This window comes from Amblyomma maculatum, chromosome 1 (assembly GCF_055883805.1).
Source record: "Amblyomma maculatum isolate TAMU_Amacu chromosome 1, ASM5588380v1, whole genome shotgun sequence".
NCBI classification, from domain to species: Eukaryota; Metazoa; Arthropoda; class Arachnida; order Ixodida; family Ixodidae; genus Amblyomma; species Amblyomma maculatum.
This window is the reverse complement of record NC_139344.1, coordinates 324,231,733-324,252,257: the sequence shown is the minus strand read 5'-3', so window position 1 is coordinate 324,252,257 and position 20,525 is coordinate 324,231,733. Positions and strand designations below refer to the sequence as shown.

The 20,525-nt window shown below is 46.1% G+C and overlaps 1 protein-coding gene across 2 annotated transcripts in view; it reads right to left on the bottom strand.

The window, feature by feature from the left end:
- LOC146207323 (voltage-dependent calcium channel subunit alpha-2/delta-1-like) overlaps positions 1-20,525 on the bottom strand; it is a 231,446-nt gene that overhangs the window by 32,648 nt on the left and 178,273 nt on the right. For both annotated transcript variants that reach the window (XM_084585571.1, XM_084585541.1), the window contains 6 exons: positions 16,997-17,078; positions 16,492-16,605; positions 15,804-15,863; positions 9,883-10,018; positions 8,029-8,160; positions 1,001-1,061 (listed from right to left, as the gene is read on the bottom strand). In XM_084585571.1, coding sequence (XP_084441697.1) covers positions 1,001-1,061; positions 8,029-8,160; positions 9,883-10,018; positions 15,804-15,863; positions 16,492-16,575 — 473 coding nt within the window. In that variant the 5' untranslated portion in view covers positions 16,576-16,605; positions 16,997-17,078. The remainder of the gene's footprint in view (positions 1-1,000; positions 1,062-8,028; positions 8,161-9,882; positions 10,019-15,803; positions 15,864-16,491; positions 16,606-16,996; positions 17,079-20,525) is intronic.

The following is a 20,525-nucleotide window of genomic DNA, read 5'->3' as shown; positions in this document are numbered from 1 at the left end:
GGCTTGTAAAGTCGTAATTGTCAGGGCTTAATATTAGCTATACTTCGATGGGGAACGGCTAGTAAGGAATGCGATAGCGAGGAGTCGGCAATGTTGCAATGTAGCAAAATTGTACTTGAAACTGACTTTATTCTCCACTTCATTCGTTGTTTCCGAATGAAGTGCACATTAACGTATGCCATTGTTACGCGCGCTTGCCTAGGGAAATACAAGTATTCTTTTCGGAACATTGGCTAATGGACTGACGCTTCCCGGCCTTCAGCTTCTCTTTCATCTTGTGTTTTCTCATTGAAAGCCATGCTTTGCAACCTTCGTTTCGTTTTCCTTTTGTTTGATAGTTATAGCATCCGTGACGAACGCAAGTGAATGAGGGTGGGCGAATGACAAATCGCAGAACGGCCGGTCTGGACGAGACGCCTCCAGTCTCCAGTCTCCAGACTGCCTTACCACCACAGCATCCACTCCGGACCTGCTACAAAGATAGTGTTTCGCTAATTCGTCTCCCTGGTACACCATTATTTATTTCCCAAGACAGAAGTCGTTCAAATAAATCTCATTTGGAACTTCAAAAGCTTTATGTGGCCCTGTCAATTGTCGGCGTCAGCACTCGTACGCCTGATCAGCAAGGTGATGAGGCAAAATTTTGCAAGGCAGCAGTGTCATGGCCTGTGGTTACCACCTTCGCTGTGACATCATCCTCTAGGTTTTATGCCTATGCCCCCAAGAGAAACTTACAAAAGTAAAGTGCCAAATGGAAGGAAAATTAAACGAAACGTTGAAACATTCGGCTCTGCGACTTGATTTTTCACAGCAAATTTTATATGACAGAGTAAAATAACGCACTTATGCTAAGCAGGACAGCATTTTTATATCTTTATGGCCGCTTCTAATGCGGAAAGAAATTGTCTTTCGTTTAAATTGCCGAAAGACCAGGCCGCACCGCCTAAAGATACCATTACCATTAAAACATTTTAGCATGCACGAAACGAAGTTTTCTCACCAAGGTCTCATTCGGACGTCGAACAGGTCGGGCTTTCCAGGGGCGACCTTCCAACGATTTGCTAAAGAGTAGGAAAACCAGATGTTCTGGTTAGATCTGGTTACTTCATGCTAGTCATTTATTAAGTATGGCATGAGGCGACTTAGGGCAATCGTCAGAGTACGTTTTCGCGTTTCCCTTTATTGAGGTCATAAACACGACCATTGTACTGCAACTGAAAATGGCAATGAAGAGCTACTCTACTACGGCGAAGTTTGCCCGAAGACATGAAAACACATCAGTGTCAACAAAATACTTCTAGAAATTAGAGATTCCGAAAACCATTCCAAATTAGTCTGCAAAATGCAAATGGGCCCCATTCTAATAAGGAAGAAAGTACTTTCACTGAATGCGGACTTCTTGCAAGCTAGAGCTTTCTGAAAAGAAAAATACAGGTCAGGCCGTCACAGGCTGTGTTCTCAAGAAAGTCATGGCAGCCTCCAGAGAGTTTACGTTGCGCAAATCTGTGGAGCTAAGTTACACTGCAGTTAATTTATGTCTGCACGTTCATCACAGAGTGTTTTCAGGGTTCCCGTCAGAATTTATAACTGGGACCTGTAGAAAGAAATATTCGATACTTAAGTACAATTTTTAAAGTAAATATATATCACATTCTGCAGAAAAAAAAACTGCCTAAACTGAAACAACCGTGTAATTCATGTCTGTGTTTATCTGCTGTTTTTCTTCTATTCAATATTCGTCAAAAAAGTGACTTACACTCCCAGGTTCTGAGCCTGAGCTTGTCAGGGTGCCGATTTTTTTTTTTTTTTTGTTAGTTCCTAAGCCGGAATATTCTCTATATATAACTCAACGATCGTCAGCGGTATGTGACCTATGGATGAAGAAGAAATTACTAATCTTCTCAATGAATACATTTGAGTGCGATTGTTCGTTAACGCACACTCAACCCTCACGAGCACTCAACCCGGAATCTGCGCTTCTTTCATATGTAACGCTAGTCAAAGAAAGGAGTGAAGCAAACAATCGACTGCCTTCCCGTTTATTCACTGAAGCATTGATTAAGTTACCGACCGGCTTCTATTAATTTCCAATCACCCGTGTACTTCACTGCAACCAAAAGACCGATCCCGAGTAGGGGAACGGCGGCAGTATTGGCAAACTTTCCCGACTGTTTTCCCGCCGAGCAGACCTGACTCGGGAGGACTCCGGCGCAGAGCGCAGCGAAAACACGAAACTGAATTAGCTAGCGACACGGGGGGAAATCGAAAGACGCGAAGAAAACAGAAAGGCATAGAACAAAAGCGGGGAACCCCCGCGGATTCGGTGACTTCCGCGCATACTGTCCCATGAATAATGGCGAACACCGAACGAGCCCCGGATTCGCAACTGCGGGGCTTCCTTCATCGGAGCTCTTCGGTCCTTTCCGCACCAAAGCGCCGTTGAGCTTCGGTGCGGACTGATGATGGAGGAGAACATTAACGCGCCCGCAAATGACGTGGCGCGCCTATATTCTTAGAGTTGGGTGCCTATATAGAATGTACGCTTTTATGTGTCGAGTTGTGCGCCTTCGTTCTTGCTTTGAAACTTTCGCTTTCTCATTGCTTTTTTTTTTTTTTAAACTTCGGAGGAGCGGAGAGTGTCATGATTAGATGCCAGGTCAGGTAACAAGTGAGGCAGGAAAACATTTTTAAAAAATGTGGGGACGCTTAAGGCATTAGAGGCAACGTTGCTCCTGCACATTTGTCATTTCGGCCCAACGTGCCCGTTGTCACTGATTTTATTTTGTTTTTATATTTTTACGCCTGTTGTAAGGTGTGTTTATAAATACTAACACCAGCGCTCGCGCCCATGTCAGCGCTATATACGCAGCGTCACCTGCCAATACCGCCTTACAGAGAACATACCAGGTCGGCCAAGTTGAGTGGTCACATGAAGCCCGGTCATGTAAACTGACCTTGTGATTTCATCAACCTCTCCACCAATCAGGGAATTTGTTGTTTACACCCGGGTTTTTCACTCATGTGAACTCGAATGGTATCAAATTAATATTTGAAAAAATAAAGGTGCAAAGAACTCGAAATGAGCGCGGCGCTGTTGAGGAACTATATAGACAGATACTCACGGTCACCAGATTTGTGCTCATCACCTTCCTCTTCCCTTTTATCAAGACTAAGTCCGGTGCCTCTTGTTATTATCGGCACACCATCACTGATATCAGCTCTTGTAAGCGGCGCGTCGTGCTAATGACCGTTCGGTGGAGCGTGATCGCTGGATCTAATGATTCAATTATTACTGCCAGAATTTACGTGGTGGCAACCACCGTGACATTATTGGCTGCTGGTGGGAGAAGCGCCGAACTCTACAAGAACGTGCCCAACGCCTGGATAACTGCCCCTGTCAGCATTTCCTACTTTCCGAAGCACTGCGCTTTTGTATCAGACTTGTCGCTTTCATTACCAGATACCTTGGTGTCTAAGACATCCGCGAAGCGCCATGCACACACCGTGTAGGCATCTGTATTGGGGAACGTATGACAATAAATCACATAGGAAATTATTCTGCCTATTTTTGAATCCGTCCGTGTTCCCGTCCATTGAGGTCGTCACGTGTGATCTGCCACCGTGAATATTATGAGCATGCATTGCCCACAGTATATACGCTATGCTGCTTTTTTTCGCACCTCTTGCGGTTTCGCGCCTGCCCTTGAAAACCCAGAACATGGAAGACTTCCTGGCTGACTATCGGGGTTGGTAACGTGACTGCAGTATATGTGTATGTAGGCGACGCTGTAGTTTTTCTTTGGGCTTCTGTATCTTCCACTGTACTTTGCTCACATGCGATGGAAGACATAACCTCCTCCCTCCTCCGCCCCACCCCTACCTCCTTTCTTTTCGAGCTGGCTATTTCTGGACTGAAAAACCTGAGATTTATACATTTTGATCACGTCGATATAGAAATCAAATTATACGCTGAACTACAAATAAGTGGGGAAAAGTCATTGATATACTATTGAGGTTCAAAGCCAAATTTCGATCCAGTGCTCATGTGTACAGCAATGTTCACACCCTCTTCCACGCCCATCAGAAGCATCTATTCATTTTCGAGAGTTTCACTCGAGCCTGTCTCGTGGCAAGGACGTTCACCAAGGAATGGCACCGTATAAAAACCTCGATGAGCTCTCGTTTTTAAACATTAATGAAGCCATTACTCATCAACAAGAACTGCCATAGTGCAAAGCTTTCTGTGAAACTCCGCTGTTGAAAAGTTCATGCATGTCCGGGGACCGAACCCGGAACCGTCATCTCTGTGGGGCAGCTGCTCTACTAATTCCCTCCAGAGTTTCATAGTAGAGTGCACGGGTCTTCTTAGCAGCAGTATGGCTGCGCTCTTGTGAACGGAAATGACTAATTACTCCGTAATTAAAATTTTCTCCCTTCTAGAGGGCCTATAACATAATGCCTTAATGCCGTTTCTCCAGAGTCATTCCACGTAGTGCATCTTCGGGTTCAAGTGTAGTGTGTACGGTGTACTATTGCACCCTGTGTTTGCATTTCGCCGTACTGGAGCAACTCGCGGTATCGGAGCACCGACGTCAGATACACAAACCTCTCTAGTAAAACCCGTGTTTGTACGCTGGAGGACGTCACAAATGGCGCGATCTGCGACACTGATATTGTTTTATCCCGTCTTCCTGCAGCTGCGGATTCATCGCATCTGCTAATCTACTGGTAACGGACGCTGACATGGAATGTATCGACATATCGGCCCTGTGCCTGTTGTGCTGTCGGAGAAGAAGCTTGTGTCCCTAAACCTAGATAAAAGAAATACACAGACGGAACAGGCGCCTATAAAACATTTTCTGGTGAGTACGGTGATGATGAAGATGCTCCTACTCATTTTCCAATCAGTTCACTCGAGATGAGCTCAGCACCATTTCAGAGGAAAGTGTATATTTATTGTGCCCCCAGTTGACACCTTGCTGCACTGGGGATCGAACCCCGGCCTCCCCGCATGCGACGCGACGCTAAAACAAGGAGGCCACCACTGTGGCTGAAAACGCTTTCCATTGGAACGTCCTGAACATGTTGCATGTACACACCCTGGTATTACCGGAACCAGTCTCCGGCATGATGTCGAAGCAGGGGTGTACGCACAGCGTTGCCTAATGGCCTCCGTTGTGTGGCGAACAGCAGTAAGCTGGTGGGGTCATGTCTGATTTGTCTGCACGTTAGTGGCTGACTGCGCTTTCCTTCAAAGCTAGTGCGCCTGCACAGCATCGCACGTGGTCGGAGGCCAACATTTCGCGTGCTGCATGAAGCGCTTTTTCCTTCACCGGTGCGCTTAATTACGCGGGGCATTAAAACAAGAGCTCCGCCGTTGAGCTTTCTGGGCGGCTCTTGCCTAACCTGCGCGCGCTTTATTGGGGCTTCGCTGACGCTGTTTTCACCTGAACCTAGCTCACCGGTCTAGGGCAGAGGTGGGAGAGAGAGAGCACTGAGACCGTCAGCGCCTCTCTTTCCATCGGTGCCTGCAGGTCCTCTCCAGAGACAAAATCGATCAGGCTGACACGGTGCTCCGCCGTGCCGGGCGCCGGCGAGCTTCGATTGGAAACCAGGCCGCGACTACTTTTGGCGGCCCGACCTTTTCCCGCACACTATGACCGCAGCAAGAGCCCCAAAGGAAGGAGAAGGGTTGCCGAGAGATCGCGAAGCGAGGAGCACTGTCACCGATTTCCGCGAAGCGGCACAGAGCGGTGATACCCCGTGTTTTACTGACCGTAACATCGGCCTGTCGTTGGATAAAAGACCGGCTTTTGTGTCGCCGCTCCTCGATTAGGTTTGTACACTGGCGAATGCCGTAAATAGTCCTGGGCTTAGCTAGTCATGCGCGAAGGTTTAAGAAAAAAGCGATTTATTTATTCAAAATGTGCCATTCAAACCTGGAGCCATATGCTAAACAGCGGTGCATGTACCAACACAGCACCAAGCTAGTAGTAAGCTCTCTTGGTTTTTTGAGTTTATCGAGGGTCGCTTGTTTGAACGAGTGAGACAGTTTGCAATGCACATATCGACATGCTTTCACCAAGACTTCAAACGATTTTTGTCTACGCCACAAAATAGAGCCACCACGCCATGATTAAAGAGCAAACTGCAGTTAAAATATTAGGAAATGATTTCTTATCACAGCAAGAAACTTTCTCTCATAGCATTTCACGGCCGTTTAATCTTTAGTGGCACCATGACAGCTTCATTTTACGGCTGAGACGAAAATCCTTTGGCTTCAGAACTTCTGACCAAGACCCTTCATGGCGGTTGAATATGAAAAGAAACACACAGGTTCCCCACAATACCGAATTATATATTGTTATTATGCGCAAAAGCAGAAAATACCTGTCATCATCCGTGGTTTTATCAAGGAAATAGAAAAAGTGGGCAGCTGTACTTATAGAATGAAAGAGCACTGAGAATGGGTAGGAGAGCCTCAGACCGAGTCAGCATTTCGACAAGTGTGCTTATCTTCGTCTGAGTGGCGCGATCATCACTGGCAGGGGTTTAAATACGCTCTTGCTTCCGAAAAGGAAAGCTAGGGAGGAGGGGAGGGGGGAGGGGGGAATGAGGGGGGGTGGGAGAAAGAAGTAGGGCAAGGAGTGAAATGAATACCGAAGAGATTTTTTCACTCTTTGCACTAGTTCTTTTGCACCCCTCCTCCCCCCCCCCCTCCCCCTCCCTAGCTTTTTTCTTCGTATTTCAACCCCCGCTAGTGATGATCGCGCTGCCCAGACGAAAACAAGTCCACTTGTCAAAACATTGACTCAGCTGGTGAGCTGAGGCTTCCCCCCCCCCCCCCCCCCTCTCTGCCTTTGTTCAGTACTCTTTCATACTGCGTAGCCATCTTCTTCGTCTTTGTTTACCCTCACAAGCAGGCTGCATGCTAGCGCGCTCTTACTCTCGACACCAAGCGCCATTTGTCCGGCGCACGCGGCCAAGGGACTGCGGGTCGCGCGGGCGCCTCGCGCTGAATACGTGTTTGTGAGCGAGCGTTATTCGAATGGGTCGTTAACACGTTCTACCATCTACGCATTTAGATGTGTGCTGTGCATCGCTACTCACCTTTGTCCCTGTTTCACAGAGGGCTGCAGCAATTTGAAGCGCACTGTTCCCTCAGTGACGCAATATACGAGGGTAGTCTACCATGCATCCATGCGTGGTTACCAACTGTAAATCGCCGTGAATGCGCAGCAGTGCCATTTTTTTTTTATTATTTTCGGGGGGGGGGGGGGGGGGCTGTCCTTCACGTATGATAAATCCATGCTTCTTTTTATTTTGCGTATGATGTATATTTTTGCACCTGACTCCATGCCGCGCCATCTGGCAATCAAGAAACAACATAAAGACGATGTATATATCGTATTTAATGCAAAAACAACATAGCTAAACATAGGGGGTAGCGCGTCTCAATTCTCCTAATAACTCACTGCAGGCGCAATAACTGTTCCTGAAGCTCTGGGGTTTAGAGATAACAGTGGCCGGGTGAATAAACCGGCGGTGGAAACCAGCAAAAAACGGCTGGAAGATTGGTGGCTTAAAAGCAGAGAAGTGACATAATGTTAGTAATGTAGAAACAAAAGTTTAGGAAATAGAATAATGGTTTAGTTAACCAATCTAAATCAATAATTAAGATATAGGGAGAAAAATGAGCATCATAGCTACTGTTACGACCCCGTTTCAAAGGGGACGCTCCTATATTCCATCCATCCATCCATCCATCCTTCTCTAGCGTGAGGACAGTAGTAGTGATGATGATAAGCTAGTCAGCGGCGCACTTCAGGCGCGTAAAAGCGTAGAGACGACGAAGCCACAGACGCAATGGTACAGTGGTTTGGTGGCGAGAGGCGCGTCTTTTGAAGGACCACGTAAAACAATTCAACATCCTAGACAAGAAGAGCGACGAATACAGCGTTGACTAGCAACTGACGGTTCTTCTTCCTTCACAAACAAGCCGGCCAATACGCGTTGAGAGGAGCGTACCTGGGAACATCCGCATGTACCCCACTTTGCTTCCGAAGTACTGCCACAGGAGATCCGGGTCCTTCTCGGCATTCTGTCGAAAGGCTGCGTCCAAGGCCTGCGACCACTTGAGTCCGTTCAGTACCTCGGCGTCTGCGGGAGAAGTGCCATCCTCACCTGCACTAATGCTCAAGCATTCTATGAAACGCAAACGTTCACGTGCTGACATGCACTGCGGAAAACCGCAATTCACAGCAAGTGTAACATCCTTATAACGCCCATTATCCGCAAATTAAAGCGAACATCATTCTGGCCTGAAACAAAATATGAGGGCGTTCTTATCTGTAATATACTCTGAAGTTTCCGCGCGAATGGCATTCAACACAAATCGTCCTCAGCCCGCAGCGCGATCGAACGAATGACGGTGCAGAGAGAGTAACTCCACTTTCTGCAGCGTTAAATTTGACCCGCACGAAACTTTTGTTTTTCGAAGTTCGGCGGCCGCAGGCATTTCAAGCGCGGAGCGAATTCTAAGGCAAAAAAACTCGTCATGCTGGATATTTTTTGGAGCACTAAACTACCGTTGCAGCTTCTTCTACCACTCGCTCAACTAGCAGCCTCTCGCACTGTGCCTTCGTTGTCGTCCTCCTATTTCATCATTTCGCTCAATGCCGTGAATGTTCATGACGACTTCTTGTAAAACACAGTAGCTGTATCTCTTATCAGTGCTGGCCTCATGAGCACCGTGAGGGATGGGAACGACTGATTCAAAATTTACAAGGGGGGGGGGGGGGGGTGAAAGCGAAAGAATTGTCTCGTCGCGAGTTTACATGGACGGTTCACCGACTACAAGGCATCATTATAAACATCCCCTTGTTCCCAAGCCGTAGAAGCTTAGTAGCGTCTGGTTTGTGAGATGAAGATAATAGTGTCAAAGCCTTGCCAGTAACTGAATTTCTTTTATGCGAAATCAATTTTTAACATTAAGTAATTTGAAACACGCTGCTATCTTTTATTTGCACTGCACTCATGTTTCGGTCACCATAGATGCTACGCGCTTTGTGGTGCACTTGAAATTACGCCACAAGGTTATAAAACTATGTCGTCAAAGGGTTTTTTATTTGCTTTTTTTTTACAACAGTGGGTTTCGTTGCTAATGTCCAACATAATGGTTTCCGATGAAAAGGAGACAGAAATGGAGCAGTGGAACTTGAGGTTTATTTATGTCGCTGATGCCACCCCTCCCTGAAGGCTGGCCACGCGGGACACCAATGACTAAAAAGGGGGTGACGAAGCTGAGAGCGCCATCTTTATCTATGAAAAGCTGAGCGTCTGACGAAGGAGGTTCAACGATTCCACTGCGGCTGTCACCATCGACATGAACTTTCCTAGGATGCGTCACACCTTCTTTACAGTGCATTCATGTTCTCATGTGTCCTTGTCGATGAGATTGGTTGCGATATTTATTTTCTTAAGACAACGTGGCTACCTTTGTAGTTTGGTCGAAGGTCTACATTGGCCATATCTATCATTACTGATGGTGCTCCGCTTTCACATGTTCTCTATAACGAAATTCCCCAAGATGGCTGGAAGGAACTGTTTCATTGAATGCAAGTGCCCCACATATAAATATAACCGTCACATTTTAAGTTTCTTCATCACAGCTGGACTGAGATATGGGCGAGTGCGTCGTCCTTTGCCAAAGAAAATTTCACATCATTTTTCTCTGAACAAATATCTTTCCTTTTTATAAAACCCAAGCGATCATTGCTCTGTCTTTACATATTTGCAAACGCTAGTGTAGCCAATTAACAAAAAAATTTCAAGAACATCCTTTTAACTCTATCTAGCGGTAACAGTGGCGAGAGAGCCCACCTTCGTCGAAGATCTCCAGCGGGACGTGGACACCGGAGTAAGTTTCGTTCACGAAGCGGTGGAACTTGTCGCTGTAGCGCAGCATGCCGTCGCTCTCCGTGAGGTCTTTCATTAGGACGGCGCCCACCTCGTCCCGCTGGATGAAAAGAACAAGGACATCCTGTATTCCGAGCAGTCATTTAACGCAGAATTCCATACTTCCTGTGGTTACCACCACTCAACTATCGAACTATTGGTGCAAGGTGATAATTGAGCGGTGCTGGGGGGGGGGGGGGGGGGGGGAACAAGCGACAAATCGAGAGTCTACGGCATTATGCTACATGACAACAACAGGGGCAGCTGAGATTGTGTGTGTCCAAGTGATATCTATTTTAGACCCCACTGGCCGCAGATATTAATTGCCATGCGATCATTAAAGTAAAGAACGACGAGTTTTTGCGCTGTGAAAATGCCACGCTTTCACTTCTTGGTCGTTTCTACAGGACGTGTCTGCGTGCCTTGCCGATGACATGTGTAACGTAAGAGAAATTGTTGACCACATATTTAACGCTAACGCGCTACTTAGACCACAGGAAAGACGTACTAAAATTTGATGAGAACGCTCTTCCGCTGCACTCTGTGCGCACTTATCATCTCGCCTGATAACCCAGCAACTTCGCCTACAATGTCATTTTCTGTGGTGAGCCTATATGATACAGTGGCCCGTTTACGAGGATGTCGTGATATTTTCCGTGTGCACGCTGATAAGTACTAACCTCCTGATTTCTGCTGCGAGTTGTTTGTGACTTACATAGGCCGGGGTTGTTTTCAAATACCGTGCAGCCCTTTAAATGTGGGACATTGTCAATTTTTGAGGTGAGTGCTTTCTCGCTTAATGCATGGGCAGCGCAAACAACAACGCCCAGTTGCATCCCTGCATCCCGTAGAAGCCTTCACGCTAGGAATTCATCACAAGAAACTGCTGCTGCTGCTGCTGGAGTGACTATGGCACACGAAGAGCTGGTATGTGGAGAATATTGAATTGTTCATGCTAATATCGGCACGATGTTTCCTTCACGCCTAAACGAATCCCTACTACATATGACACGGAAAGCAGTACGAAATCGGATTCTGGTATAGAAGTCTCTTTCCATCAAAGAATCAAGATGTCTGACGCTGAAATTAAACTCGTGCCGAACTAGATGCTGCGACTGCAGCCTCCACAACGTTTGTATCCTAAAGCAATACTACGACAGTCAGTAAGAATGCTTATCGCTCGTGAAATATATTTTTCGATCTGAATTTCGTAGTTATACCGAGGAATCGTGTAGCGTGCCGCTGGAGGCAAAAATTAACCAAAGCTACTCCTGTGGTGGAGAAAACACCCGTCACACCCAGGAGCCCTCGTGCAGATCACACTTCCATTCCTCTGTTGCATATTTCTCGCTATGCAATCCGAAGCCCTGCGAGCCACCGAATAAGACACAAAACAGTACGGGGAGATCGAGGACGTAGTATATGTATTCTTTCCTGTTATCACGAGGCATACCGCAATGGAGTTGTGCGGATTACATTCGGCAGCTGGGAATTCTCCTTCAACGTCACCGTCCCCTTCAGGCAAGCGTTTTGCACCGAAAGCTGTAGAAAGGCACGCGCTTAGGTTGGTGCTGTCGCCACGTCGAAACTGCCTGGATCACGTGACTCGTCCCACTTACATTAAACATGTTTCCACTTCACCGTTTGCCTTAGCTGTCGTGCGTATTTACTCGCTTGTCACTCGGGTCAGGTAGTTGTAGCAGCTAAAACATTAGAACTCAAAACACTATTCCGTCCGCGCAAGCCTCCCTCCGCATGTAACAACTCTTAGAGGGCCTTCAAGGGCCTCCTGCAAACTACCTCCCCCACAGGCTTGAAGTTAGTGGAACGGAACTTGTCATTGAACAAGCAGCCCAATCAGTACCGTGATCACCAAAATATGCAGAAGACCTAGAGTTTGGGCCTTATGCACTAGAAAAGCAGCGGGTTAATATTTTCGAACAAACTGTTGTGAATTAGACCACGTAATTCACATTGTCGTTCCTTAATTTCCGGCTGACAACGAATTCATTGTTAGCAGCGAGCTGCTAGCACCTTTCGATTTCACAGTCATCCGTCGAGCCCCGCCGCTGACGATAATTGCGGTGCCTCAAAAAATAAGCAAACATGAAACAAGGCACGATAGTAATTAGCAGTTAGGAACACGCTCACAACTGTTCCTACGACACAGCTCGAAACATTTCCCATTTGGCTCAAACCCTTTGCCTCCTGCATGTGTCCCCGGCTCGAAAAAGGTGCCCTCCTTCTCCTGTCTGTAGTCGCCGGCGTGAATGAGGCCTCCCCGAACTTGACCGCTTGCTGGCCGAAGACGCGCTTTTAGGACTCCCATCTCCAGCGATAAGCTCTGTTGCACAGCTGAGGTGAACCAAGCCTGCCGCTGCAGCGGGCGCTCATGCCTGGTCAGCCCCACAATACATCAACTCGAGGTGCTTGCCGGAAAAAGAAAAGAAAGAGAAGAATGAAAAAAACCTCCTGGAGTTTTATCGTTGTTTTCTCGCCTCTTTCCTTTTTATTTTCCCTGGAAAGATGCGCGGAGAAATGAAACGCCCTGTCCTGCCGATACCGGGGCCTGGCTGCCATGATGAATGGCCGAGAGCGCCCGAGACGCTTGCGTGTCAACGCTCGAGCCAGAAAAGGTGGCCGCGGGAAATGGGGAAAAGGAAACGAACAAGGTTACGCCAAACAAATAAAGGAAAACGGAAAGGCACCGCAAAGAAAAGAGGCAAAAGTGAGCGAGAGCTGTCATAGAAACCTGCTGTATGGCTGGTGCCACCGGCGACCTGTGAAGGTTGAACCGCGCGCCTATCGAATGCCTGGAGCAAAAACGATGCCCAGTAGAGAGAAAACTTGATCGACGACCTCGGTCTTCTTTTTTTTTTTTTCTTGATCCCTTTCCTCTTTCCTTAGCGCAGTGCTAAGACCTCGCCACCTGCGGAACGTGCTCTTTTATTCGAGGCCTGGAAGTGACCAGGATTACGTGGCTGCTGGTTTTTTTTCTTTTTACTTTTGTCAAGCATTTCAATCAACTGCGCAATGTATAGTAATCGATGCTGTTCGTATCTCGCCGAAAAGATGCACTGCTTCCATTTCGCCAAGGCTCTCACTCTTTTCCGGGCAGTCTCTGGCCTAGCGTGACACCCCTGACTAAATTTGTCCTTCCCATTTCCCTGTGACATTCACAATGTTTCATCATTGACAGCATCGTCCCTTTGGGCCGTAGTCATAAACTTATCGGAGCAAAAATAGCACGCACTACGGTGGCTCAAGTAAATGTTACACTCTACGTATTAGTGGATCTTTGGATAACAAATGATCAAGCAGCTCGTCTGTGCATAAATGATTCATGCCCGGTCGGCAACACCAAACTTCATCTCGCCCATCTCGAAACCGTGGGCGAAAAAAAAAAAAAAAGAACATCTGACGCCTGAGTTTCCCCCCAAAAAAGCAGATCAAGAAAAATGTTGGGCCCCGCCGGGGTGGTGCAGTGGTAAGACGCCCGACTACTGTGCCGGAGTTCCCGGGATCGAATCCCGGCCTCGGCGGCTGCGTTTCGATGGAGGCGAAACGAAGAGGCGTCGTGTGCTGTGCGATGTCAGCGCACGTTAAAGATCCCCAGGTGGTCGAAATTACTCCGTAGCCCTCCACTACGGTCCCCCTTTCTCTCTATCCACTTTCACTCCCACCTTCATCCCTTCCCCTACGGCGCGGTTCAGGTGTCCACAGAGCAAGTGTGACAGATACTGCGCCTTTCCCTTCCTATGAACCAACCAACCAACCAACCAACCAAAATGTTGGAAGGCAGAAATAGAAAAACAGAAGTTTATGAGCAAAAAAAAAAAAATGGATGGCAGTTATACGTTAGTGTAAATGTAAACCTATATACGCTCTATTATCGATGCTCAAATTGAACTAACAATCATAGCAGCACATTTAAACGCCAGGTGGCAACAAAGACCATAGGGTATACTTCTCCCAAGTATTTTTAGAAGAGGACGACATGCTTCGGTACCGAGGTTTAATTTTTCACGAAACCGTCTTGGCTATCCATGCATAAGCTAGATGACTATTCCTCTTTAATGCCAGATGTTATCGTCTCCCGCGAAGGTATTTTTAACCTGCTTTTGAAACTTGACGCCAAAAAGTCCAGTGGGCCTAATAACATTCCACTAGCTTTTCTTCGCGGTTATGCAGAATGGTTGTCCCATTATCTCTTTGTTACCTTCAATGCATGCTTGGCTCAGTGCGCTGTACCATCAGAATGGAAAACTGCACATGTCGTACTAATCTTTAAGGGAAACGAGCCAACTTGTGTATCTAATTATCGCCCAATTTCTTTGCTCTCGACCAGTTGCAAAATGTTTGATCATGCGATTTGTCGTGCCTTGACAGAGTTTTTTTGAATCCAGCAATTTTCTATCTAATGAAAAACATGGGTTAAGGCATGGCTTATATACCGTCTCACAACTGATTACAACTTGTCATGAAATTTTTATCTCAGTTAATAACAAACTACAAATGTAAGCTGTTTTCCTAGATTTCGCCAAAGCCTTTGATAAGGTTCCGCACACTAAACTCGTCGAAAAGCTTTACATTGCCGGAATCAATTTTAATATTATTGATCTTATTAAAGCCTAGCTAGAAGATAGATTTCAATATGTTAATGTTAACCACGAGTACTCTGATCCCCTACCGGTTGATTCTGGTGTCTCACAAGGATCTGTTCTAGGACCTATTCTATTTCTTATCTATGTAAACGACTTAACGAATATAGTTCATCAAGAAGTTAGAGTTAAACTATTTGCGGATGATTGCGTTCTATACTCTACAATTAACTCCACAGTAGACCAGATTAAGCTTAAAAGTAATCTGCAGAAGATCTCTAATTGGTGCACCGAATGGGGCATATTTCTTAACATTAATAAATGCTTGGTCCTCAGAGTTTGCAAAAAGAAAACTGTCCTCACACATCCACACAGCCGGCGTAAAACTTCCAGAATCCGCGTCTGTAAAATACCTTGGCGTCCAGATAAGCAATAACTTGAGTTGGAACGCCCACATCGATGTTATTTGCGAGAAAGCTTTGAAGACTCTCTGGTGTTTGAGGCGTAAACTATCAAAGGCCCCAGCAAACGTGAAATTGGCAGCGTACAAGGCTTTGGTGCGTCCTCGTCTCGAATATGCATGTTGTCTATGGGACCCTTACACAGCCAAGAATATTTCAAAATTTGAAAGAGTGCAAAGGATCGCAGCCCGTTTCATCTGTAATAGATTCAAGCGCACAGATAGTGATGCAAAGATGACTAATTTCCTAGGTTTAGAATCCCTTCAGGCAAGGCGCACTGAAGCAAGTTTGAAATTTTTGTACCTAATATACAACAATCTGATTAAAGTTAACTCCCATGATTATATTACTCCTGTTTCACGCGCAAGTACGCGTTTTAATCATGGAAAAATGCTAGAAGAATTTCGAGCATACTTCAATACACTTAAGCATTCTTTTTTGTCAAAACAATTGCAGAGTAGAATGATCTGCCGATGTGTGTAGTTAACAGCCCGAATGTATAAATATTTATTGAGAGCCTCTCGCATGTGAAACCTTTGTTTGTTTTATGCATCATCTGTTTGCCCTTACATGAAGCTTGTGTAACTTTGTTCTACCTTTTTTTTTTTATTGTATATTTGCTCACCCCTGCTTGGAGTGAAAAGACTCCACAGTATTACTAAATAAAATAAAAATATCGCCTCAGTTGGCTACCTGAACGTTAAACTGGGAGTCCTGTGGTTCTATTTTTATTTAATGCACGAAACTTCGACGACATTATCAACGTTGAGTGGAATTGTCTTACCGTGAGATCGGACGCATATTTGTGCTTGACCACAGCCTCTTCCGCCTTTTTGACCAGGCGCTGCAATAGAAGCCAGGGCATAACGTGAACACAGAGAAAAAGTGCGTGTTTGGCAACACATTGTTACTTAGAGCAACACCAAACAAAGCAGAAAATTGCTAGATTATATAGGTAAGTTATTTGGTAGAAATTTCACATCTGCACCACGCAATTACATTTAATTTCAGAAATTTACTACCGCAGTAAAATTTCTAGTTATATGGCACTTACACCAGAAATCTCGTAAAGACGCACTTTTTTGCCCGTTTTTAGTCTTCTGGGATTTTCTCTGACGTTAAGCGTGCGCGGGCTTAACCGCATTTTGTGATCCCTAATTTTCTTGATCGATTTGAACCTGACAAAGAGACAGCCTTCTCAAGTATTTGCAAGCTGGTGCACGTCGCTACCCTTCTGCTCCTAATTTGAAAATAACAAATTGGCAATCAGTGAATTACCTAAAGCCCATTATGGCGGAATAACATAGTAATTGAATGCATTAGTTATGCCCACGTATCGCAGTCACTAAGGCCACCAAATCGCAGTTAAAACCACAGGGATGCGGTTTATGAAGATGCGGGTTATAAGCAATGCATTTGGGGTCTTTTACAATGACGTGGGTAGCGAAAGTATGCCAAAAGACGCTTCGTACCTTGAGAGCGTTTTTCTTCCTCTGCAAGTTCTTCTCCATCTCCAAGGTCATCTTCAACAGTAGCTCCGTGCCGTTCACTTCCATAAGGCTCAACTTGTCGGCATTCTCGTAGCTCTGCAGATTCGCCCGCATTGTGAGGTGGCGACGTAATGGAACGCGGTAAAAATGAAGTGGGGAAGGCGGTTCATTTATCAACTGTCTTGCACTACAACTATCTTGTTCAGGCGATCACTTGGCTGAAAGTAACCAGTTTTCACTAATCGGCTTTGCGTGGTTGCCATGTACGTGAACAGTAAATTTACTCTTCGCCTGAGTAAGAATCATTCCTAATTTGCAGAACACAACATTGAACTGATGCAGCCGGCAAGAATGACCTATCTAAGGCTTTGGTCGCTGTAGTTTATTATAACTGATGAAATGTTAAGTTTTTTCCACCTAGCAATTAACTGGCAGCAATTAACGATTCTCGTAATATGAGCCAACAGCAAGAGGTCGCCGTTCTTACATTTCGTAGCGTCTCGATGCCCGATATCGAAGTTAACCTCGTCACCAGGGTCGTATCCAACTCGTTCGCCCATCGGTATATCCTGCAAATACACAAGAAGGAGACTCCATTTTAACGAAATCTCGAGTTATTTTGATAGTTTCGCGATAAAATTCTCGCGAAAATGCATTCTGGTATTTAGCGCGGTACGTGCGACGTGCACTCCACACGACGAACTGTTGCTAAACACAGTTCTTTCTAATAAGAACTAGTTTTAAGACATTACTTTTCAGTAAGAAAGGCGTAGCTCCAGTCAGATCACCACTAAGCGCTTTGAACTGGAAGCAAGGCACACAAGTGACGTAGCTTTCAGCAACAAGTTTAAAAATGGATACTGTGGTGGTGCTATTTAACAGAAACGGGTGTTCACAGCTGTCCACGGGTTGCTCGCAAATTGCAGTGCTTATGTCTCGCCACATGCATTCGCACATGCGTTATTATCGAAGTCATCACACGCTTCACGCCCCTCAATGAGATGCGTCTTAATAAAAAAGTAGATTTCGACAATTATATAATTTACGAGCATGCGCCGGCAACTTGGTACGGCGCCAATACAAAGGCAGGAATTTATCCAATATTCTTTGAAACGGGTATATAGATTCTAATTGAGAACCAAGCGTACCTTGGGGAACTCTGGCCGTAAGGATTTACTTTAATCAACGAAGATTTATCTTCATTCCTGGATTACGAGGAGCGTGGCCCGGTTCAACTGCGAGAAGTGGCTTAATTTTTTTTTACAAGCCTGTGGTGTTAATAAAGTACCGACGCATTGCCCTTTGTTGGCTTTGAGGCAAGGAGATTAAGACACCCGCACAGAACTCTGCTACATAAAAAAAAAAAAAAATCAATACCACGCGCGAAGAGGATTATCTTTAATTCCCCCAAACTCCAACTCCAGAACTCGTTCCATCTAGGAGGCCAGCAAATACGTTTATTTTCTGTATTCATTTCGTGGGTTTAGTACTGTCGCTGTGGCCTTTTAGGGAATGCTCAGAAGAATGAATTAACTCTCATCAAGGGGCCCTGTTTTCACTGGCAAATACAACAAAATTAAAGTGTTCGCTGTTTTTTTACCGAAATGGCGAGCTTCCACGTAATCGGCAGAACTGTTATTATACTTAAGTGGCCTTCGTCTTGCGCTGCTCTGGGAGCGGCAAGTGGCAACCTGTCCCTCGACTGGGTGGCATTTTATTGCCTCATTCACTCTTGTGCTATGAAAGGTGAAGCTAAAACAGTGTCAACAAAATGGCACAATTCTTCTACCCATGCTCTGGAAAAGTTATCAGTTTCAGGCTGGCATAAAACGAGAACATCTATTACGCATGCTTAATTAGTACAACGCTTTCTCGCGAAGGGGCAGCTCGTTTTGAGGAATTTTAGGCGAACAAAAAGTGTTTGTTACCAGATAAAGGTTGGTATCTTGTCAAGAGGGCAAACAATGAAGCTATGAGGAGTAATGAAAGCAAAGCGTTTATAAGAGTATTCCATCATATCGGAGTATTAAATTGCAAATAGCGATTTCGCAACCAACCGGTGTAGCAGAAAAGAAAAAAAAAAGGGCTGTCAGAATTTCGGGTCCTTTTTTTTTTTGTTTGTTTATGGGCGAGAACAAATAACCAAGTGTTTTAACTCGGGCAGTGCGTTCACTGTTCGCTTACACGCAGTTGCATGAGGACAATGTAACGGAGATTTACTAATCACATAATGACTAAGTAATCCACGTGGAAGCTAAATTAAATTACAGGCCCAGCAAATGTGCTATCCAGTAAAAAGAAAAAGAGCCGTTAACACAACCAGGCAGACATTCCCGGGGAGGGAACAGCCTCGCACTGTGCACTGCAGGGCGCCTTCGTAAGCTGACGGACCCTCCCTCTCCCCCCTCCCCCCGGGTCCCTTTGTCTCTGCAGCACCGAAAGTGTACCAGCCTCGAGCAGGTAAAGAGCCGTCCGCGCTCGACACAAAGCCCCTGGCGTCGAAGGGATGCGGCGGGCCAAATGACTTTAGCGGCGCGCTTCCGAGCAGTGCGCCTTGGGAATGTCGCCGTCGAAGAGCGGCGCGCACGTTGTTCACTTGATATCGGCCTAATGAGTGGAGCAAACAGAAAACGCGCGCGCCTATGCCCTGACAAGGAAGCGCCTCTGCTGCGCAGGAAAGAGCTGTGCCTCCGCTAATATCGCGCAGCGCTGCAGGGAGCAGGGCGGGCGTCAACCGGACCGAATTCGCCGATCTGGTAGCGAGCGAGGGCCTTTGCAAAGTTCAGACTAATGCCTTGCGGGCTGCCGCAATTGGGCTTCGAACTGGCGATGGCGGATCACCAACGGTCTACGCATGAACTCAGTGCTTTGACTGGTTGGCGGCCGCGGCAGCTTTGGCGTCGCTGCATGTTTTTACGCGAAAGGACCCAGAACGGGCCTAGGAACTTCAATGCCCGCGCACTTCGTACTCCGACAACATTTCGCTACTCTTGGAGATCAACGCATTGCTTCCCCTTTGCCTCTTTTCTTTTCGGCGGCAAATAAAAGCGAATTTTTGGCCACATCACTGAACTATTCCGCATCTCGCCTTGCCTGGCCGACTTTTGTTCGGCGACTTAATTCTTCAGTCGCGTGGCTTCTTGCACGGCGTCAACGAACAGGCTGCAATTTGCGCCCGCCCGATCGCCGGAAAATAAATTGCACGAAAACAACGCATCCTGCTAGCATTCCGCGGTAGGAAGATGCGAGTGTGGAGGGAAGTCGCTGAAACGTGCTGGTAAGCCCCTTCATTCGATTATACTCTTGGCATCGAGTTTTCCTCCAGTGTAGGGTTCGATCTGAGGCCTTGTGCTCGTAGGTTGGAAACGTACACCGCATTGGAAAGGTGGGTAGAAGCGCCTCATTTTCCATTAGCTTTTCCTGGCTCGTTTCTGCTGGTTGCTCCGTGACCTGATCACCTGATTGCAAGCGTGACATAACGCTTATTGGAGAACAACAAGTAATTGCGCAGCCTGCCTTAGAAATTTCCACATGAATGCATCGCCAATATGGTCTTAAATAAAGCCTCTGTGGATGGTTTTTGTTGTTGTTGTTATCGTCGTTGTGGCTGTTTCTTCGCTCTTATTTGTTACTCTCTCCGATTTCTGTTCGCTCCCTCTGGGTGCGCATTTCCTATCGTGCTTTCCGGCTGTGAGATCAGCAGACGCGCCACAACTGTTCAGCTCTGTTTCCGTAAAATTACTGTTGCATTTAAGAAGCTTTGTACATATCATATCCGGAGACAGTTGTTTACACGTTTTTCTTTTTCCATAGTTTGAGTTCATCTCGCTCTATACACTCGCTCTTTGATCGTACTATTTCAAAACAAACGTTTTTATTTCAATCCTTTGAACTTCTTTCAGACACAGTTTGACCATTTCTAAACAACTTCCCTGAAATATAGCGAAAAATTAGCGATCGGATTCGTGATACGCTTAGATTTCTTTTTTTTTTTTTTTTTTTTTTTCACTGCAGGA